The sequence below is a fragment of the Mustela nigripes genome, chromosome 3 (assembly GCF_022355385.1).
Source record: "Mustela nigripes isolate SB6536 chromosome 3, MUSNIG.SB6536, whole genome shotgun sequence".
Taxonomy (NCBI): Eukaryota; Metazoa; Chordata; class Mammalia; order Carnivora; family Mustelidae; genus Mustela; species Mustela nigripes.
In genome coordinates this window covers 16752353-16768815 of record NC_081559.1, presented here as the reverse complement: position 1 = coordinate 16768815, position 16463 = coordinate 16752353, and the positions used below count along the sequence as shown (strand labels likewise).

Genomic DNA, 16463 nt, shown 5'->3' with positions numbered 1-16463 from the left:
GATCTTGAATATTTCCTTCACCAGATTTGGACTCAAAATATAGACCCTTGTCATCTAAAGGTCATCTTTGACCTTGACTTAGCATTCAGGTTTAAACCTGACTGTTTTCCTGATAAAGCTGTGTTACCCATTAGCTATGATGGAGCGTGGCCAGACCACACCAGCTCACACTGACCTCAGCTCACCTGACTGTAGAGGTTCTACCGAGAGGAGGAAAACCAAAGCTTCCCTTTTTATTGTCTTTTCAAGTAGAATTTTTGACATTAGGAAGTAGCATTTTGCACTCATCAAATATAAAAAATCCCAGGACTTCCAGCCAGGTGCTTTTGAGAGAGGTGAGCTGTAGAATACCTTGTACAGACATTGCCCTGCCAAGCTCTAGCCCCTACCCTCACAGATCCCACACAACCCCTCTAAATAGCCGGGCTATTGCACTGCACAACAGTAGGAGGCACTGTTCCCATCGTGCTGTAGGAACAGCACTCCTGGGCTGATGCGAGTGTTGCCTCCCGAGTTGTGTATCAGAGTAGTGCTACTTGTCACATTAAAACAAAGTCAGTCTCACCATCGGAAAAGATAACTTTCCAGAAATCTTCATGGTTCTATGCCATGGGGGGGGGGTTTCACTATCTTTCGTAAGGAGGTCCTCAACTCTTCTCTAAAGACCTTGAGGCTGGGGCACCTGGGTGGCTCAGTGTGTTAAGCCTCTGCCTTTGGCTCAGGTCATGATCCCAGGGTCCTGGGATCGAGTCCCGAATTGGGCTCTCTGCTCGGCGGGGAGCCTGCTTCCTCCTCTCTCTTTCTCTCTCTCTCTCTGCCTGCCTCTCTGCCTACTTGTGATCTCTCTGTCAAATAAATAAATAAATAAAATCTTAAAAAAATAAAAATAAAAAGCCTTGAGGCTACACCTCTGGGTGCTTCCCCAAATGCCATAATGAATTGTATTAGTTTTCTATTGCTGCTATAACAACCGATCACAAACTCAATAGCTTAATGAAAATGTATTATCTTCTAGTCCTGTAGGTCATAAGTCCAGGATGGGTCTTACCGGGCTAAAAGGTAGGCTGGTTGTGTTCCTTTCCGTTGGCTCCAAGGGAGAATCCATTTTCTTGCTCATTCAGGTGTTGGCAGAGCTGAGTTCCATGCTGTTACAGGAATGAGATCTCGCCCCAGCCCTTTCTCATTCTGTCTGCTCCTAGACGCCTCTTCTGGTCCTAACACGTAGATTCCCATACCACAGGGCAGTTACAGAGCATCGAACCCATCTCATGCCACCGTCCCTCTGGCCTTCTGGCATGGACTGGCTCTCTCATCTTAGTCCTCTGCTTAAGGACGCATGTGATTGGATTGCACCCACCTGGATAGTGCAACACAATCCCCCCATCTCCAGGTCCTCAACCTTAATCACACCTGTAAACTCCCTTTTGCCAAGGAACGTAACATAGTCATGGTGTCCTGGGATGAGGATGAGGCTATCATTGGGAGCCCATTCTTCTGCCTACCATGTTACTGATTTAATTATTTGGCCTTTCCAGCTGGTTAAACAATAAAGCCAATTATTTATTGAGAACCTACTGTGTTGTAGACAATATTAAATGTTATTGCTTTTCTCCATCCATAGACATAGATCTCCTCATTTAATCCTTTCAGTGACCATGAGAGGTAACATTGCAATCAGCTGCAAGGAATGGAAGCCCCAATCACTTCTACTTTATTGTTTTAAAATAGGAAAAGGAGCTAGCAGTTCAATTATGCCTTCAGGATCTCTTTCTATCTTTGTTGAGAGGTAGAATGCTGTAGAAATTTCTAGCATGGACCTTGCAGCCCACTGCATGGCTTTGTGCAAGCTTCCTCCTCAACGAATGGGTTGGGACCATGCGGTTGGCGGAATAAGGGAGTTAATACATTTAATGTGCTCAGAACCAAGCCTGGAGCGTATTAAATACTCACTAAGTGCTGACTATTTTAAATTATCTCTGCATGCTGAATGTTACTTAGCATGTTGGCTTTTGGCTTCATATTTTTATGCTTAACACCTCCTGGTAGCAAGATGATTGTTGTACTTCCAGCTATGACTGGAAAGAAAAGGAAGAAACAAGTGAGAAAGAGAGAGAGATGTGATGTGCTGTTTGTATCAGGAAACCAAAAGCTTCCCAGAAATCCCCGGCCACTCATTGGCCAGGCAAGTGAGCCTTATGACCTTCCTTATATCAAAGGAAAATCTGAGAAAGCAAGCTTTTTTCTCTTCTTTTCTTTCTTTCTTTTTTTCATATAATAAGTCATCTGGTTGGGCAGACATTCATTCAGTCACAAATAGTGACCCATCCTTTGGTCACTGTTTCCCAGTCTCCCAAGAAAAGGGTGACCTTTTCAGTAAAGAAGGAAAAGAAGTGCTAGAAGGGACTAGCGGGGACTCTAGGGTTGATCGTGGGTACACATTGGTCAGTGTGAAGGAGTCTTGGCTGCACACAGGGCAGAGATTTTGATGAGAGGCTGGCTAGAGGAACAGAGATGGGGGAGAGACTTGGACAATGGAGATTATTATGGGATGCACTGTGTCCCCCTCAGAAGATATGTTCAAATCCTAAACCCTAATACCTGTGAGCGGCGACTTCTTTGGAAATAAGTCCTTGGCAGATACAATCGAATGAAAATGAGGTCATACTGGATTAGGTTGGATCCTAGTCCAGTGCTTGGCATCCTCCTAAGAGGGAAATTTGGACCCAGAGACCCACAGGTAAGATGCCATGGGATGATAGAAGCAGATTGAGGCCTGTACTAAAGCGAAAGCAATTCCAAGGCTTTGGGGAAAGTGAAGAGGAAAGCTTCCATTTGGTGCCTGTCATACTTGGGTACAATCTGGCTTGTCTCTGGCTCCAGCAAGAGACCAAGCCAAATTTCCCTGCAGTCACCTACTGCTAGGGGATGAGAGCAAAAAAAAAAAAAAAAAAAAAAAAAAATGAACCCAGGGACCCATGGCAGAACTCCAACCAGAGCAAGGCAAAAGGCCAGGCAAGATCCTCCTTGGGGGAACCTACCTCGTCAGCACAGTCTCTACTCTTAGAACATTCCGGCCTTGTTTCATTCATCTACAGGTTACCCTGGAACCCTAGGGTTCAGACAAATAGCTTGCATCCTCTAGAAGTTACTCTACCTTGTGGAAGCCTCAGAGACCCGTGGGATACCTCTTCGCTGGCTTAGCACAGTGTTTCCAACTTCATGTTTTGGCCACGCCATGGCTGTTACTATATCCATTTGTACCATTATTTACTTAGTATCTACCTAAATAATTTTATTTTATTTTTAACAATTTATTTATTTTTAGAGAAGGAGAGTGTGTGAATGGGGGTGGGGGGCAGAGGGAGAGGGAAAGAGCGCCGTGTGGTGCTTGATCTCATGACCCCGAGATCATGACCTGCGTCAAAATCAAGAGTCAGATGCACCACCGACTGAGCTGCCCAGGCGCCCCTTAGATAATTTTATTTTTAATGAAAACTTACCTCACTACAGTAAGTGAAAAAAAAAAAAGCCAGGATAATTTTGTCCTAAATAGAAGAAAATTATAAAATTCTTAAAAGATTTTATTTATGTATTTGACAGAGATCACAAGTAGGAAGAGAGGCAGGCGGGGGGGGGGGGCAGGCTCCCCGCCGAGCAGGGAGCCTATGTGGGGCTCAATCCCAGGACCCTGGGATCATGACCTGAGCTGAAGGCAGAGGCTTTAACCCACTGAGCCACCCAGGCGCCCCGAAAATTATAAAATTAATACCATTTCATTAATTCAATGAAAGCAAAACCGAGTTATTAAACTCAAGCTAGAGCCTGCAGAAGTCTGAGGTCCGCTCTCTGTTGATAAGAGATTAGCAAGTTGTAGAGGGGCGCTGAAGACCCACCAGCAATTCACCAGGTCTCCTTGTAGGAGGCAGAGGTTTAGAAACGAAATGCTTTCTTGTGGCGATTGTGTGCTCTTTGCCACTTAAAGACAGATTCTTTGCAAATCAGGACCAGTAATGGTAAATAACATGGATCCTCCTTCTGCTGATACCATAAGTGCTTGATGTGCATTGTTTCATGTCATCTGCCCACCACCTGGGAGGTCGGCATGATCATCACACTTCTGAGGCGGCCGCTGAGGACTCAGGAGCCAGGTGGGTCACCCAGGTGGCCCATGCCAGGAGCCACTTGTAGCTCACCTACCGCAGGCCCTGGGAGGGGTATATCCTCCCACGGAAAACTGGGGAGGGGGTGCTGCACCTGCCAGTTAGCACACTCCAACCTTGGCTCAGCGTGACTCTGTCATCAACCCTACTCCAGTGAGTTCCCTGAGGCAGGGTGATGGGGCGGATCGGAGTGACAAACAGCAGTAAGGTCTTAGCGAAAGCCCCGGGAGCTGGGGGATGTGCTGCTAAGGAGGGACCGAGATGCCCCAATGCCAGGTGCTCAGGAGGGACCTCACTGCTTCTCAACCCAGCATGGTGGGACCTGGCAGCTGCGAATACTCAAATTCCCCACCCCCCCCAAGCCTTTTGTGGCACAGACCTGGCTTGTGTGTTGGGCGCGCGGGAGTGGGGGGGGGCGATCTATGCGTGGAGGACAAATTCCGTGTCTCAGACAAAACCAGGGTTCACACATCCGGCGACTGCACCACAGTCGGTACACCTGCAGATAGTCCTAGGCCCATCGCTCTCTTGGGGTCTCTGCTGGGGGCCTGCATCCTGTGATTTTGCAGAACACAGCCCAGAGAGCAGGAGACTTTGAAAGTGGGTCCCACTGCGGCGTGGCCGCAGCTCTCTGAGGCTTCCCTTTTAAAGCCAGGATGGAATAAAACAAAACAAAACAAAAAAAACAACAACAAAAAAAAAAAAAAAAAAAAAGAAAAAGAAAACAAAGCAAAAAACCCAAAACCACCATGAAGAGGCACAGCCCCAGGCCAAACACTGCCACACTGTGAAGGTCAAGAGAGGGTCAGCAGAAAAACGGATATTGAAAGGCCACCTGGAGAGCAGAGCTGGGTCCTCTCCATCACGCCTCCCCACCCTGCCATCGCCACCTGGGGGCGGGGTGGGGGGGAGCGGAGGGGGGTGGGGGGCGGTGTCGGGAGGCGGGATGGTGGGAGGAGACAAAGCCAAGGCTCCACTTTCCAATCAAAGGGATTTGGACTCCGGGGTGGTAAAGCCACAGGGAGCGCGGAATGGGGAAAGGTATAATATGACCAGAAACTGCTTTAATAAAGCTCAGGGCTGGGGCGGAGCTTCACTCTCCATCAGTCAGAGGGCGACACCCCAGATCTCTCTGAAGATCAGCAAGACCGCGCGTGGGGCTGGGGCGGCTCTTTAATGGAATCGACCGCGCTTTGAGTGAAAATACAGTCGTGACTGCAGAACGGAGGTGGCTGCCTGGGAGGAAAATCCCGGAAGGAACCCGCACATTTCCCAGGTGATGAGAACGCCGAGCGGTTCTGAGCTGGGAAGCCTTGGAAAACAATTAGCCAGAGAAGCCAGATAACCTGTTGAAATTATGGCCCTGCACTTTACTGCTCTTAATAAATTTCCTGGCAGCCTCTTTCCACCGCAGAGTCCTGCTCTGTTTATACCTTTCCTAGTTGGGGGAATTAAGTCATCAAAGTTTCATCTACCTGTCTGACTTCAGCCAGAAGTACAACTTATTTGCCTGGATACCTTTCAAAACTGCTGTCTACATAGATTATCATTTAATATAGAGTGGAACGAACACAAGGCTGCCTGTTTCTTGAGTCTCAAATGTCAGAATCTACGTTTACAAGTTCTGAATTTTCTTCGATGTTGCACACACTTTTGATGGTAATCACCGTGGAGGTTTTGGAGAATTAAAAGAAACTGTGCTGAGATTGGCTTTTCATCTCCATGGGGGTAGCAAGGAGAATCATGGGCCCAGAGCTGCCTTTACTAGCCACGTTACTAGCCACAGCTCTTCTTAGTCTCTTGAGGCTTCACTTTTCTCATCTGTAAAATGGGGTGAGTGTGTTCACTTTGCTGGTGTGAAGAAGAAATGAGATGAATGTAGGGAAAGCCACTATCACAGCTCCTGAACACTTGGTAAATATTAGCTCTCCCCTCTTTGGTAAGAGCTGGTGATTTGATGAATTTTTCCAGTTCAGTCTGCATAGTGCTTTCATGTGCGCTGGCTTTCTGTAAATACTCTTTCGTGGAATGATTCCCCCTCCCCTCACCAAGCGCCAACATCCCTGGAGTCCTTAAGTCATTTATTCTTGTAGGGTCTGGAATCCCAAAGGCAATTTACTGATTTACTTAAGGCTCTGTTTTCTCATGGAGTTTGAGGATTAAATGAGATAAATTATGAAAATCCTTTTGACCAGGATCTGGCACTTGCTAGGCACTGAATACATTAGCTATTATCAGCACTAACCTCCCAGCCCTGTTACATAACCTATATTCCTTCTCTCCCCCAAATCATACATAGTCAGAGGGTTCCTGTCTCTGTGTGGATGCTTGCTTTCTCTTCTGTAGCTGGAAAGCTGATAGCCTTCCTTGCCAGGCCTGTTGACAGTCTTCTCATCCTCTTAGGCCACGTCGGATGTCACGTCTTCCATATAACTGACATGATCCTGTTCACACCAAAGTCAGAATCCAGATTTCCCTGGAAGCGTATGCCTCCCGCGAGCACGCACCACGGTCAGCCCTGAGTTTTGTGTACACGCAGGACCTCGAGGGCAGAGTCCAAGCCTAGTCCACATCTGGGATTCCCTGCAGTGTTTTGTAATGTTTGACCTGAAGTAGCTGTTGGGCTGCAGCTGAATTGCACTTTACTTTTGTTCTTCTTGTTTCATGGATGAGGCAGAAGAGCGATGAAGTCCAGGGATGTTAGGTTTTTGTTAAAGCTCTTTTTCTATGGTGTCACACACCGATTAACATGCAGCAAACTTAGGTATGTGGGCTGCTTTGGGGAGGGACGGTCACAAACAGCCAGATAAGGCTTCAGTGGAAAGGATGGTAATTAAACATTAAACATTGAGGCAGAAGCATCTCTCCTCCTCTTCCAGAGGACAGGGGCCATGCCTGATGACCTCTGAGAGGCTGGTGATTAGAGAGGAACAGGTATGATGTACAAAACTGGGCCACAGGCCCAGGAAGGAGCTGGAGAGACACCCACCCACACTGCGAAGCAGAGAGCCCACTCAGGAGGTAGCCACCAAGTGCCAGGAACATAGGAGGTTCTCAAAACATACTTCATGAATAAAGAGAAAGTCATCTTTCTCCTTTGGGTGGCCTTCAGTTACCTGATTGGCTTCTTCATGCCTCAGTTTCTCTGGGTGTAAAATCAGTATGAACCGATGTTCTTTGACTATGTGAGAAGCGAAAATGACTGTGATCACGAAACATTCCACATGCACGGTAAACAATGATTAGTGAAAACAAACATGGCCGTGGACAAAGAAATCTCAATTGTCAAGACATTTACAAAGTAATCTCCGATTTCTTTGGATACACCTAAAGAGCATTCATTAAATTTTTATTTTAGTACCATTGTTTGTAGGACTCAGTTTCCTTATAGGAAGTCAAGGAGCCCTCCAGTTCTCCACCTACAGTTGCTGAAAGGAACAAGTAATGCAAAGCACTTGCCTAAAATCCAAGGAATTATACAATAATAATAGTAATCATCTGTCACTAAACGTGTTTCCATCTTAGTAGGTTGTAGTAATACATTTTCTCTTTACTTAAGTCTCTCTTTACTCTCTAAATAATGCATTACCCATTGCATTTACAATTTCCTAGCCTGCTTCGTGTTTTAAATTAGAGTCTGGCCTGCCCACGTGAGCTAACACCTTTTACCTCAGGAGCCATACCGGGCCATCTTTAACAACAGGACTTGGAGATTTATGGTTTGGGCTGCAAGGTGGAATGTTAGCAGTGCACGGCAATTCAGAAAAAGGACCCTCACACCTCATTTCTTCATTCAAATGAATTCAGCAAATATTTCTTGAGCATCGAGTCAGAGCCAGGCAATGTGTTACAAATACGATACTCTTCAGAAGGCCACACAGACATGGAAACTAAGCATCGTAATAGAGGCAATAAAAGTTTTACTGAGGATCTGCAGAAAGCATCTCGGTAACATTGAGGTTGGAACGACCTCGCGGGGCTCGGGGGGAGGAGGGCTGCGGCAGGCATCTTGGTGAGGTTGGTGGCCGATAACTGAAACCCTTCCAGCAGACCAAAAGGGACTTGAACCCTTCCAGCAGACCGAAAGGGACTTGATGTGGAAAGTTAGGGGCTTACAGAATTCTTCGAAGGGCTAGAGAAGCCGGCTCCAGGCAGGCCTTCTTGGAGGACATCTCTGAAGAGTGCCACAGAACGGGCTCCCCAAAGAAGTTGTGAACTCGAAGATGGGAAGACGCTCCGGCCTGTGGCACAGAATCACGTTGCCTCAGCTGCGATCCGTGGTCACAGGACGGATGACCCTCACACAGCCTTTCCATACCCAGGAAGCGAGGGGCCATTCTTGCAGGAAATCAAATGCCTTTGCTGCCTTGTTTGCCAGCAGAAGCATGCCTGGTCCTCGGTTCCACCCCGCGGAATGTTCTGCCTGATCAGTAGGCGCTGGGCCTGCGGAGGAACCACGGCTGTGAGGGACGGCAGGAAGTGTGGTCTCCAGGGCGAGCACTGCCGTGCAGTAGGGCATGCGCAGGAGGGTGGGATGGATGTGAGGCGGCCAATCTCCAGTTCCCGCCTTGGAGTCTTCATAAAGAGCTGCTAGATCTGGGCCTGGAGGGACGAACGAGGAGCCACAGACGAAGGGCGCTTGGAGCGGCTCTGTTTATTGTGTGTTACCATGGGACCGAGCTGGGAAAGGCACACCTGGCTCAAATAAGTAAAAGTAATTTGGAAATAACAGTAGCACGGGATAGAAAGCTGGGAGCAGCAAGACATGAAGGGGGAGGGGCACAGGGGACTGGTTCTGGGGGCTCGGGGCTTTTGACTTTAGGCTGTTAAATAAGAGGGAGCCACGAAAAGGTTTTAAAGAGTGTGCGTGTACCTGTGTGTGTGTGCGCATATATGTGTGCATGAGTATGTGTGCTAACTTGGAGGCAAGGGTTAATTTTCCTTGACTGCCGGATATGTTTTCTACAGTGCTGGTGAATGTTGAACAACGGCCTCTTCAGAGGGGAAAGAAGAAGTCTCCGTCTGTAGGCCATGCTGATTTCTGTGTTGTAAACGCCTCCCCCATGGCCTCTGTCAAACTACCAAGTGGTATCACTGGACATGGCGTCGGGGAGAGGTGTGGATGGTGGGCCCTCGGGAGCTGGCTTAATCTGGCTCTGGAACCCTTATATATGTCATGGGAGTTAATTCTCAAGACAAGCCCCTAAGATGTGGAGTGGTTCCATTTCACAAATGGTGAAGCCAAGGCCTAGAGAGATCAGTATTTACACAACCGATTAGCGCTTAAACCTGGTCTTAGATCCAGGTCTGCCTGTTTTCAGAACCAGTGTCTTTCAACAAGACTCTGCTGCGTCTGGAAGAGTAGCATACATCGTCTGATCTCCACTCCAGCTCAAATCCTTCAGAGGATAGAGCCGTAGCTGGTACGGTAATGGGAAAGAGTTCTAGACAATATATGGGCAAATGGGTATGTATGTGTGCCAATCAAGTTTTATTCACCAGCGCAGGTGCTGGGTCTGTATAGTATAGAGGTGGTTCGGAAGGAAGCACGGTCGGAGGTAGACCATTGAGAAGGCTAGTGAACAGGCTGGATGAGAAGCAAGGGGCTGAGCCAAGGCTGGGTGTCAGGAAGCAGGGACAGATCGGGTTCAGCGGCAAGCCTTCCAGCGTATCAGATGGAGATGGGTGGGAGGAAGGGGCAGAGTTGTAAATGGGAAGGCACGGATCATTTCCAGGTTTCTGTTTTGTAGCTGTGAACATGGTGGGGCCATTGGCCAGGACAGAATCATGAGAAGCAGGTTTCTTAGGAGAAAGCTTTTGCTTCCAGTTGGAGGATGTTGAGTCCAAAGGGTCTGTAAAAAGTTCAAGCGGGGACGGTCGGTGGGAAAGTGGAAATGCATGTGCCTGGGAGATAGCTCTGAGCTGGAGATTATGAGCAAATCTCTCCGGAGATGGTAGCTGAAATCTTGGCTGTGAATGAACTTGTCCAAGCGTCGGGGGAGGTCTGAGGACAAGCTAATAAAGAGGCTCAGGACACAGGGATGGTCGCAAGGGGAACCCACTCAGAATCATGATTCCATAGGCAAGGTGAGAACATTGCCAGCATGAGAAGGAGGGGTCAGCTGGGTTGGATGCTGTGATGAAATGCCTACATCGCACTTCAAGAATGAAGGACAATTTGGGGGGACCAGGGTGCTCAGTCAATTAAGCATCCGTCTCTTAATTTCAGCTCAGGTCATGATCTCAGGGTTGCAGGATCAAGCCCAGGGTTGGACTCCATGCTTAGTGGAGAGTCTGCTTGGGATTCTCTACTCCTCCCCTACCGCAAATAATAAATAAATCTTAAGAGAGAAAGAAAGAAAGAAAGAAAGATAGGTAGATAGATAGATAGATAGATAGATAGATAAGGACTATTTTCCCAACCTCTGTGAATACTTCTCAAAGATTGTCCCCAGCTGTCAGCCCCCTTTGGGGATTGCCTTACTGGAAGAGAACTGCCCGGTCCTGGGTCCCACATTCTCCTCAAGGGTAGCCAATACCCGCCCTGCTTTCTTGCTCTGCCTTCTGTGGGTACTGAGCCCAAGGGCCCTCTCAAACAAATGGCCTGTGTGCTTGTCTCCAACTTGAGTGTGTTTTTTGGGAGACTGGCATGTGCTAGAGGCTTTCTCCTCATATTCTCTGTCCGACGATGTTGCTGTTCAAGGGTGATCAGAACCAAACCAACCTATTCGTTCATCCCATACTAAAACAAACAGGTGGGGAATGAAAACCAACACTCTGGTGTCTTACTGACTGAATAAAGCTTTATTTTAATGCAAAATAAAACGAGAAAAATTTATATATTCATATATAACAACATCCAAAATGTTTTCTGTGGTACAAATGGGATCATCCTAAAAAGTCTGTAAGAAATTCATTCTCCGCCCCCGTATGCCAAAATACGATTTCACATAATTTATCTTCAGAACTTATGAACAGACTTGGTGTCATAAAAGCACAGGAAAACACTAGAAGAAGTGACTGTATAAACAGTAGGGCTTGTTTTTATGTTCCAGTAGTAAACAGCACGGCAGTCCACACCGATGGAAGAGAACACTCTCCCAGAGCTGAGTCAGGAGACAGTCTTTGGGGTTAGTTCACTCGGCACTCCAGGCTGGTGAGTTAAGCCCATCTTTAAAAGTCGGGCACTGTGTGATTCTATTACTATTTAAGGACATGAGGGAGAAGAGAGTTCCCCTTAGAAGTAGTAGCTGCATATCAGATTCTAGGCTTATTTTAGATATCTACCTTTTATTCTCCTTTTTTTTTTTTTTTTTTTTTCAGAGAGGTGACTTTGTAGGGATGCCTTATGGAGACTCTTCTTTCTGGTCTCATTGTGGCATCATTTCCCACTAAGTCCGTGCAAACTGGGAGTGCAGAGAAATACTCCTGTGGCTGTTTCTAGATCCAACTCCCTCCCGCTTAATTGCATGAAATCTGGACTTTTTGTTGCTCCTGGACTCAGAAAGCAGTAGGGTGTCTACCCAATTTAGCACCAATTTGAAGGCGGTTCATTGCGGATTTCAGAGTTTCATGCCTATGGGAATTTTATAGACACACATTCTTATCCAAACTCTGCAGATCTCTCCATCCCCCTGAAAGGCTGAAATGTTTCTCCAAAGAAAGCAAATGCTGGGGTTATAGGTTACAGGAACAAATACTTTTTAAAGGCTGGGTCCTTATGCATATAGAATCTATGCACCTTATCAGGTGCATTTCCTTATGAAGACAGTTCAACAAGTTCAGTAGTCTTTAAAGGAAATAGTGAACCACATTTTGATTTTATTTAGTTGGTGGCACAAGCAAAGCTACAAGGAAGTTGCACACATCCTTTATTGGGCAGCAGGCACAGTTTGCTCTGTGGGGTGACAGTTGATCTGTGGGTCTCACCATCCTCATGCTTATAAGATCTTTGCTCCATGCTGTCCTGTGGGGTCAATGCACGTTGACATACAAATCTAAGAATAATGAACTTCGTGGTAATTTTATTTTCCAATTTTTGTTTGTTACTCAATTATGACTTAAGAAGATGCACCTGTCTTTGAGATTGGCTTTTATCCACTGATGTAATATCGTGGGGAAGCAATTTTCTACCAAGAGCGATATTGCCAGAGTCCAATGGCGCATGGGGTTAACAAGATGCAGAGTTTTCCTCCCTGGCAGAGGACTGAATTCTCCTGCACCTCAAAGTTTTCAATGGTCTGCTCCCTTTCCTATCTCTCCTCCTGCAGAAAGGTATAAAACAGAGCTCCTTAAAATATTTAGTGACTCCAGTCCAAAACATCATTTCAAGGCCTCGATGACCCAGCGGTCAGATCAGTAGCCAGTGGGTGTGTGTTGTTGGGCTTGCCGCTCACTGTGTCACTCTGTTCCCTAGGGTTATTATATTCTGAGTGACAAGCAAACACCTGGTTGAGTCTTTCCAAGGCTATAAATTAACGGAGAACTACTTCCTGCTACTGATTCCAGCCTGGTCTTCTAAATATTCTAAACAACCTGTTCTCCTCGAGACTGGGCAAGAGTTCTGCAACTTCTGGGTGGTGACCGAGGAAGGTTGGGACACAGGCATTTAAAAAGCTTACCTGCGACCTGCTCTCAGTTATAGCATGGCCTGACACAGCCTCTGTCACACATAAGGTAGCTTCTTTTGGGCAGGGTCAAGTAGGGCATGCGTTATAGACGTCAAGCAAGAAAAGAAGATGGTTATAACCTACTTTTTATTCCCTTTAACAGTACCTTCTCATCCCTGGTTGACCCTCAGGATTGACAAGTGTTCTATTGACTTTGTATAAACACAAAATCACACTTCGAGTGGCTTGCCCAGAGCCTGGAAGCTGGAGGGACTGTGCTCCCAAGGTGGCCACATGGTGAAAACATGGGCATTCTTCCTACCACAGCCCCTGCTCCGACATGCACAGAAATCTCCCTTTCTCACACTGCCTCTGGCTGCCCCTTGTGTGGACTTGGACTTAATCCAGAAGGAGACTCTGGCTTGACTACATCCAATAGCCTGGAGAAGTTTGGTTAAACTATGCAACAGATCGAAGAGCTGATTTTTAATGCTTCCCAACACGTTACCTTTTCCTCACTTCATCATTTTCTTCTGGAAAGTTTATTTAGTTTGAGGGGAAAGTGTCATTTAGCTCGTGGAGAAGCCCCATGGCTCCCCTGCACTCCACCTCTGGGGGAGCAGGGCACAAGGCCCTCGGTCTCCTTGCGCAAACTGCAAACAGTATAAGGTGCTCGCTTACAAGAGACGGCAGATGGCCAAACCCCGCTTGACAGTCTGTTTTTAGGACGGCCATAACTAAATTGCAGTTTAGAAAATGATACCTCTTAAAGTCCAGTAAATAACAACCATTTAGGTCTAAAAGCAGCGGTTGCTTCATTCCTGGTAATGCAACTCTATTTTAAATTAAAAAAAAAAAAAAAAAAAAAAAGACTAAACTGGGTTGGATACTCTGTATATTCCATAATACTATAATTTATTAAACCCTGTCAGTCAGGAGTATTCTAATCTCAGCCACAATATGTCTACATTGAACTTAAGACTTTTTGTTTTGTTTTGTTTTGTTCAGAGGGAATGGAGAATGAACAGCAAAGGCTTAAAGTCTAAGCGTCACCGAACAATTCAAGCTTGCGGTTTTGCTGGTCCTCAGTCTTTTGTTGTGTGCTCATTTGGGTCAGGTTGGAAGTATTAGAAGTCCTGCTGGAATAAGTAGAAAATCACTGCAAAGCTCAAAGGAAACATGATGGGTTTTGGAGGGAGGGGGCGCCGGCTTTTCAAAGCCATGAGACTTTCCAATTGGAGATGCCGGTCTTGGTGTTGCCCTGATGTTTGTGACTGAAATACAGCAGATAAATAATGATCTGGTTTCACGCCTCTTTTCCTTTCCCTTCGGACTTTTTTTTCCCTTTGATTTCCTTCCCCATCAAACTTTCCAGAAAGCATTTTTATCGTACGTTCTCCATACCGGTAATCACATGCCTTCACGCACACACATACACACACATGTGTGCACGCACAAACACACACACACGGTCAGTCACTGCCACCTTCCACCTTCTGGTTATCAACCCCAAAGGCCACAGTCAGCCCCTCCCTGTCCCCGGTGCAGATGGCACTATTGGACACTGATTGTGCAATGAATTGGCATCTCCAGAGCATGGCTTCCTGTGTAACCCAACCAGCGGGATCTCCTTTTCCCAACTACATTTTAGCCCTCAAGTAGGAGCCTGAAAGTAGAGGCCCGGGGTTACGAAAATTAGAGGCAGGAGATTTGGGGATGATTCTGAAACCTGATCTCTCAGGGGTGTTTTGCCTGGGACTTGCGGGGAAGGAAGGTGAGGACCACGGGATTTGGGGCCCTCTTTAACCTGGTCCACAGAATATATTCCTTCTGGAAGCCCTGACTGGCTTTGCACGGTCTCCCAGGACATTACTCCTGCATTCATATCTTATTTTCTTCTAATATAAAAAGTAAGAAAACATAAAGTCATTCTGCCAAATGAGTGGTACCGGGAGCCTGATAAAGTCTGCAAATAGGGAAATGCAGCCTTCCTCTGGGTATAAACATTTCAAGGAAACCACGAGTCATGTTTGCTGTTGTTTTGTTTTCCCAATGAAAAAAAAAAAAAACAAAACAAAAAAAACCAAACCTACTTATTTAAGATGCCCGTATTTGCAGCCACTCTTCAGACTTAACAGCTTTCCTAAGGGGGCTGAGCCCGAGCCTCGGAGACTGCCTCCGCGCGGCCAGTTCCATGGGGCTCGTGTGCACCAGAGAGGCCCCGTGTGCAACGTCTCCATTATTTGCCTGTTTAACTGCCGCTCTCACTGAACTGAACGATCCTAAACGTCCTCCGACTCTCAGGCAGTAACTGTAAGACCCCCGACCTCCCTCTTCCTCGGGATCCCCCGCCCTCCTGTCCCCCCCCGCTTTGCCTCTGGCCAGCAGTCAAGTGTTGCAACCTCAGTGAGAAAAACCCATCCATCCCATGGAGAAGTCTGAACAGGAGGAAGTCCTGAAAGTCTAGGAAGGGCAAAGGTGATGTCACACGTGTCCCTCTCTGGGCCGGGCTGAGGTTGGCGGCGTTCAGCTACACGGCTGCAGTCATGGGGCTCTTCTGCCTGGGATCCTGGGCTCGGTAGGGATACTGGTCTGGGCTGCCCCCTCGGGGGCCTGGTCTACCCATTTCTGGATTGGCTGGCACTCTGTGCTGCTGAGGGGGGGAAGGTGGAACATCTTGTCGGAAGGGTCCTTTATGCTGGGGGGCTGGCGGAGGAGGGTAATACTGAGGATACCGGAGGTCTGCGACCCTCAGATCTGGGGGGCGGGGGTAGCTCCCTTTGGGAGGACGCACAGGATGAACCCCCGGGTAGTATGGAAGCTCCCTTTCCTGGTAGAGCGCTCGAGGTGTGGCCGTCAGATAGTCTACGGGATCGGCTGGTCCTCCCCTGGAAAGAGAAGAACAGACACACGTCAGCAGCTACTAAGCCAGTCCCAGCTGAAGGGCCCATTCCTCAGCCTCCCGTGTAGTTTGGTGTGGTCACAGACTAGGCCTGGCCCATGGGGTGTGAACCCAAGTGAGTTCCGCCCTTAAAAAGAAGAGGTGGAATTGTCTTCCTCCGCCGTCTCCTTTCTTTTGGCCATGGGAGCTGCCATCTTAAACTATACGGAGGAAGCCATGTGCTGAGGAAGGTCCAACGACAAGAGGACAAGGGCCCACGTCCTTGACACCATGGAACCCCATGTCAGCCAGGATGACTGACACTCAGATTGGTGCCCAAGAGAGAAATCTACATCTACCTGGCTTAGAGCACCATGTGTCGGCCTTCCGTGCAGTGGCCATACTGGTTTTCTAAATAAACAAGGCCGACTTCGGCTCTCCTAAAGCGGGGATGGTTTGACCCCTTCCTTGATGCTTCCTCCCATGACAGAACCATGTCACAGACATGGCGGTAGAAGTGTACGGGTTATTCAGGCTTATAATGTCGCCTGCTTGGTCTGTGGGGTGCTGTTGACATGGACCATGGTCTCGGGCTAACTCTGGTTAGCTTCTCTCACCATTCCCCATGTGCCCTCCCCTCTCTACAGTCCCTAGAGAAAGTCCTAACCCAGAGCTGGGAGTTAGCCACCTAGAACCTCGAGGTAAAGCAATTCTACCATCAAGCCGAGAAGCACCAGCAGGCCTGGGGCAGAGTGGGAAGAGCCGAGCCAGCACTAGGTAACGAGCAGGCACACAGAATGGTCTGGGGCCACA

General features: G+C 47.6%; 1 protein-coding gene across 3 annotated transcripts in view; it reads right to left on the bottom strand.

Annotated features, from left to right (window-relative positions):
- Positions 1-11950: 11950 nt before the first annotated feature.
- PARD3B (par-3 family cell polarity regulator beta) overlaps positions 11951-16463 on the bottom strand; it is a 1033909-nt gene continuing 1029396 nt past the window's right edge. For all 3 annotated transcript variants that reach the window (XM_059393291.1, XM_059393292.1, XM_059393293.1), the window contains one exon: positions 11951-15657. In XM_059393291.1, the coding sequence (XP_059249274.1) occupies positions 15300-15657 (358 nt within the window). In that variant the 3' untranslated portion in view covers positions 11951-15299. The remainder of the gene's footprint in view (positions 15658-16463) is intronic.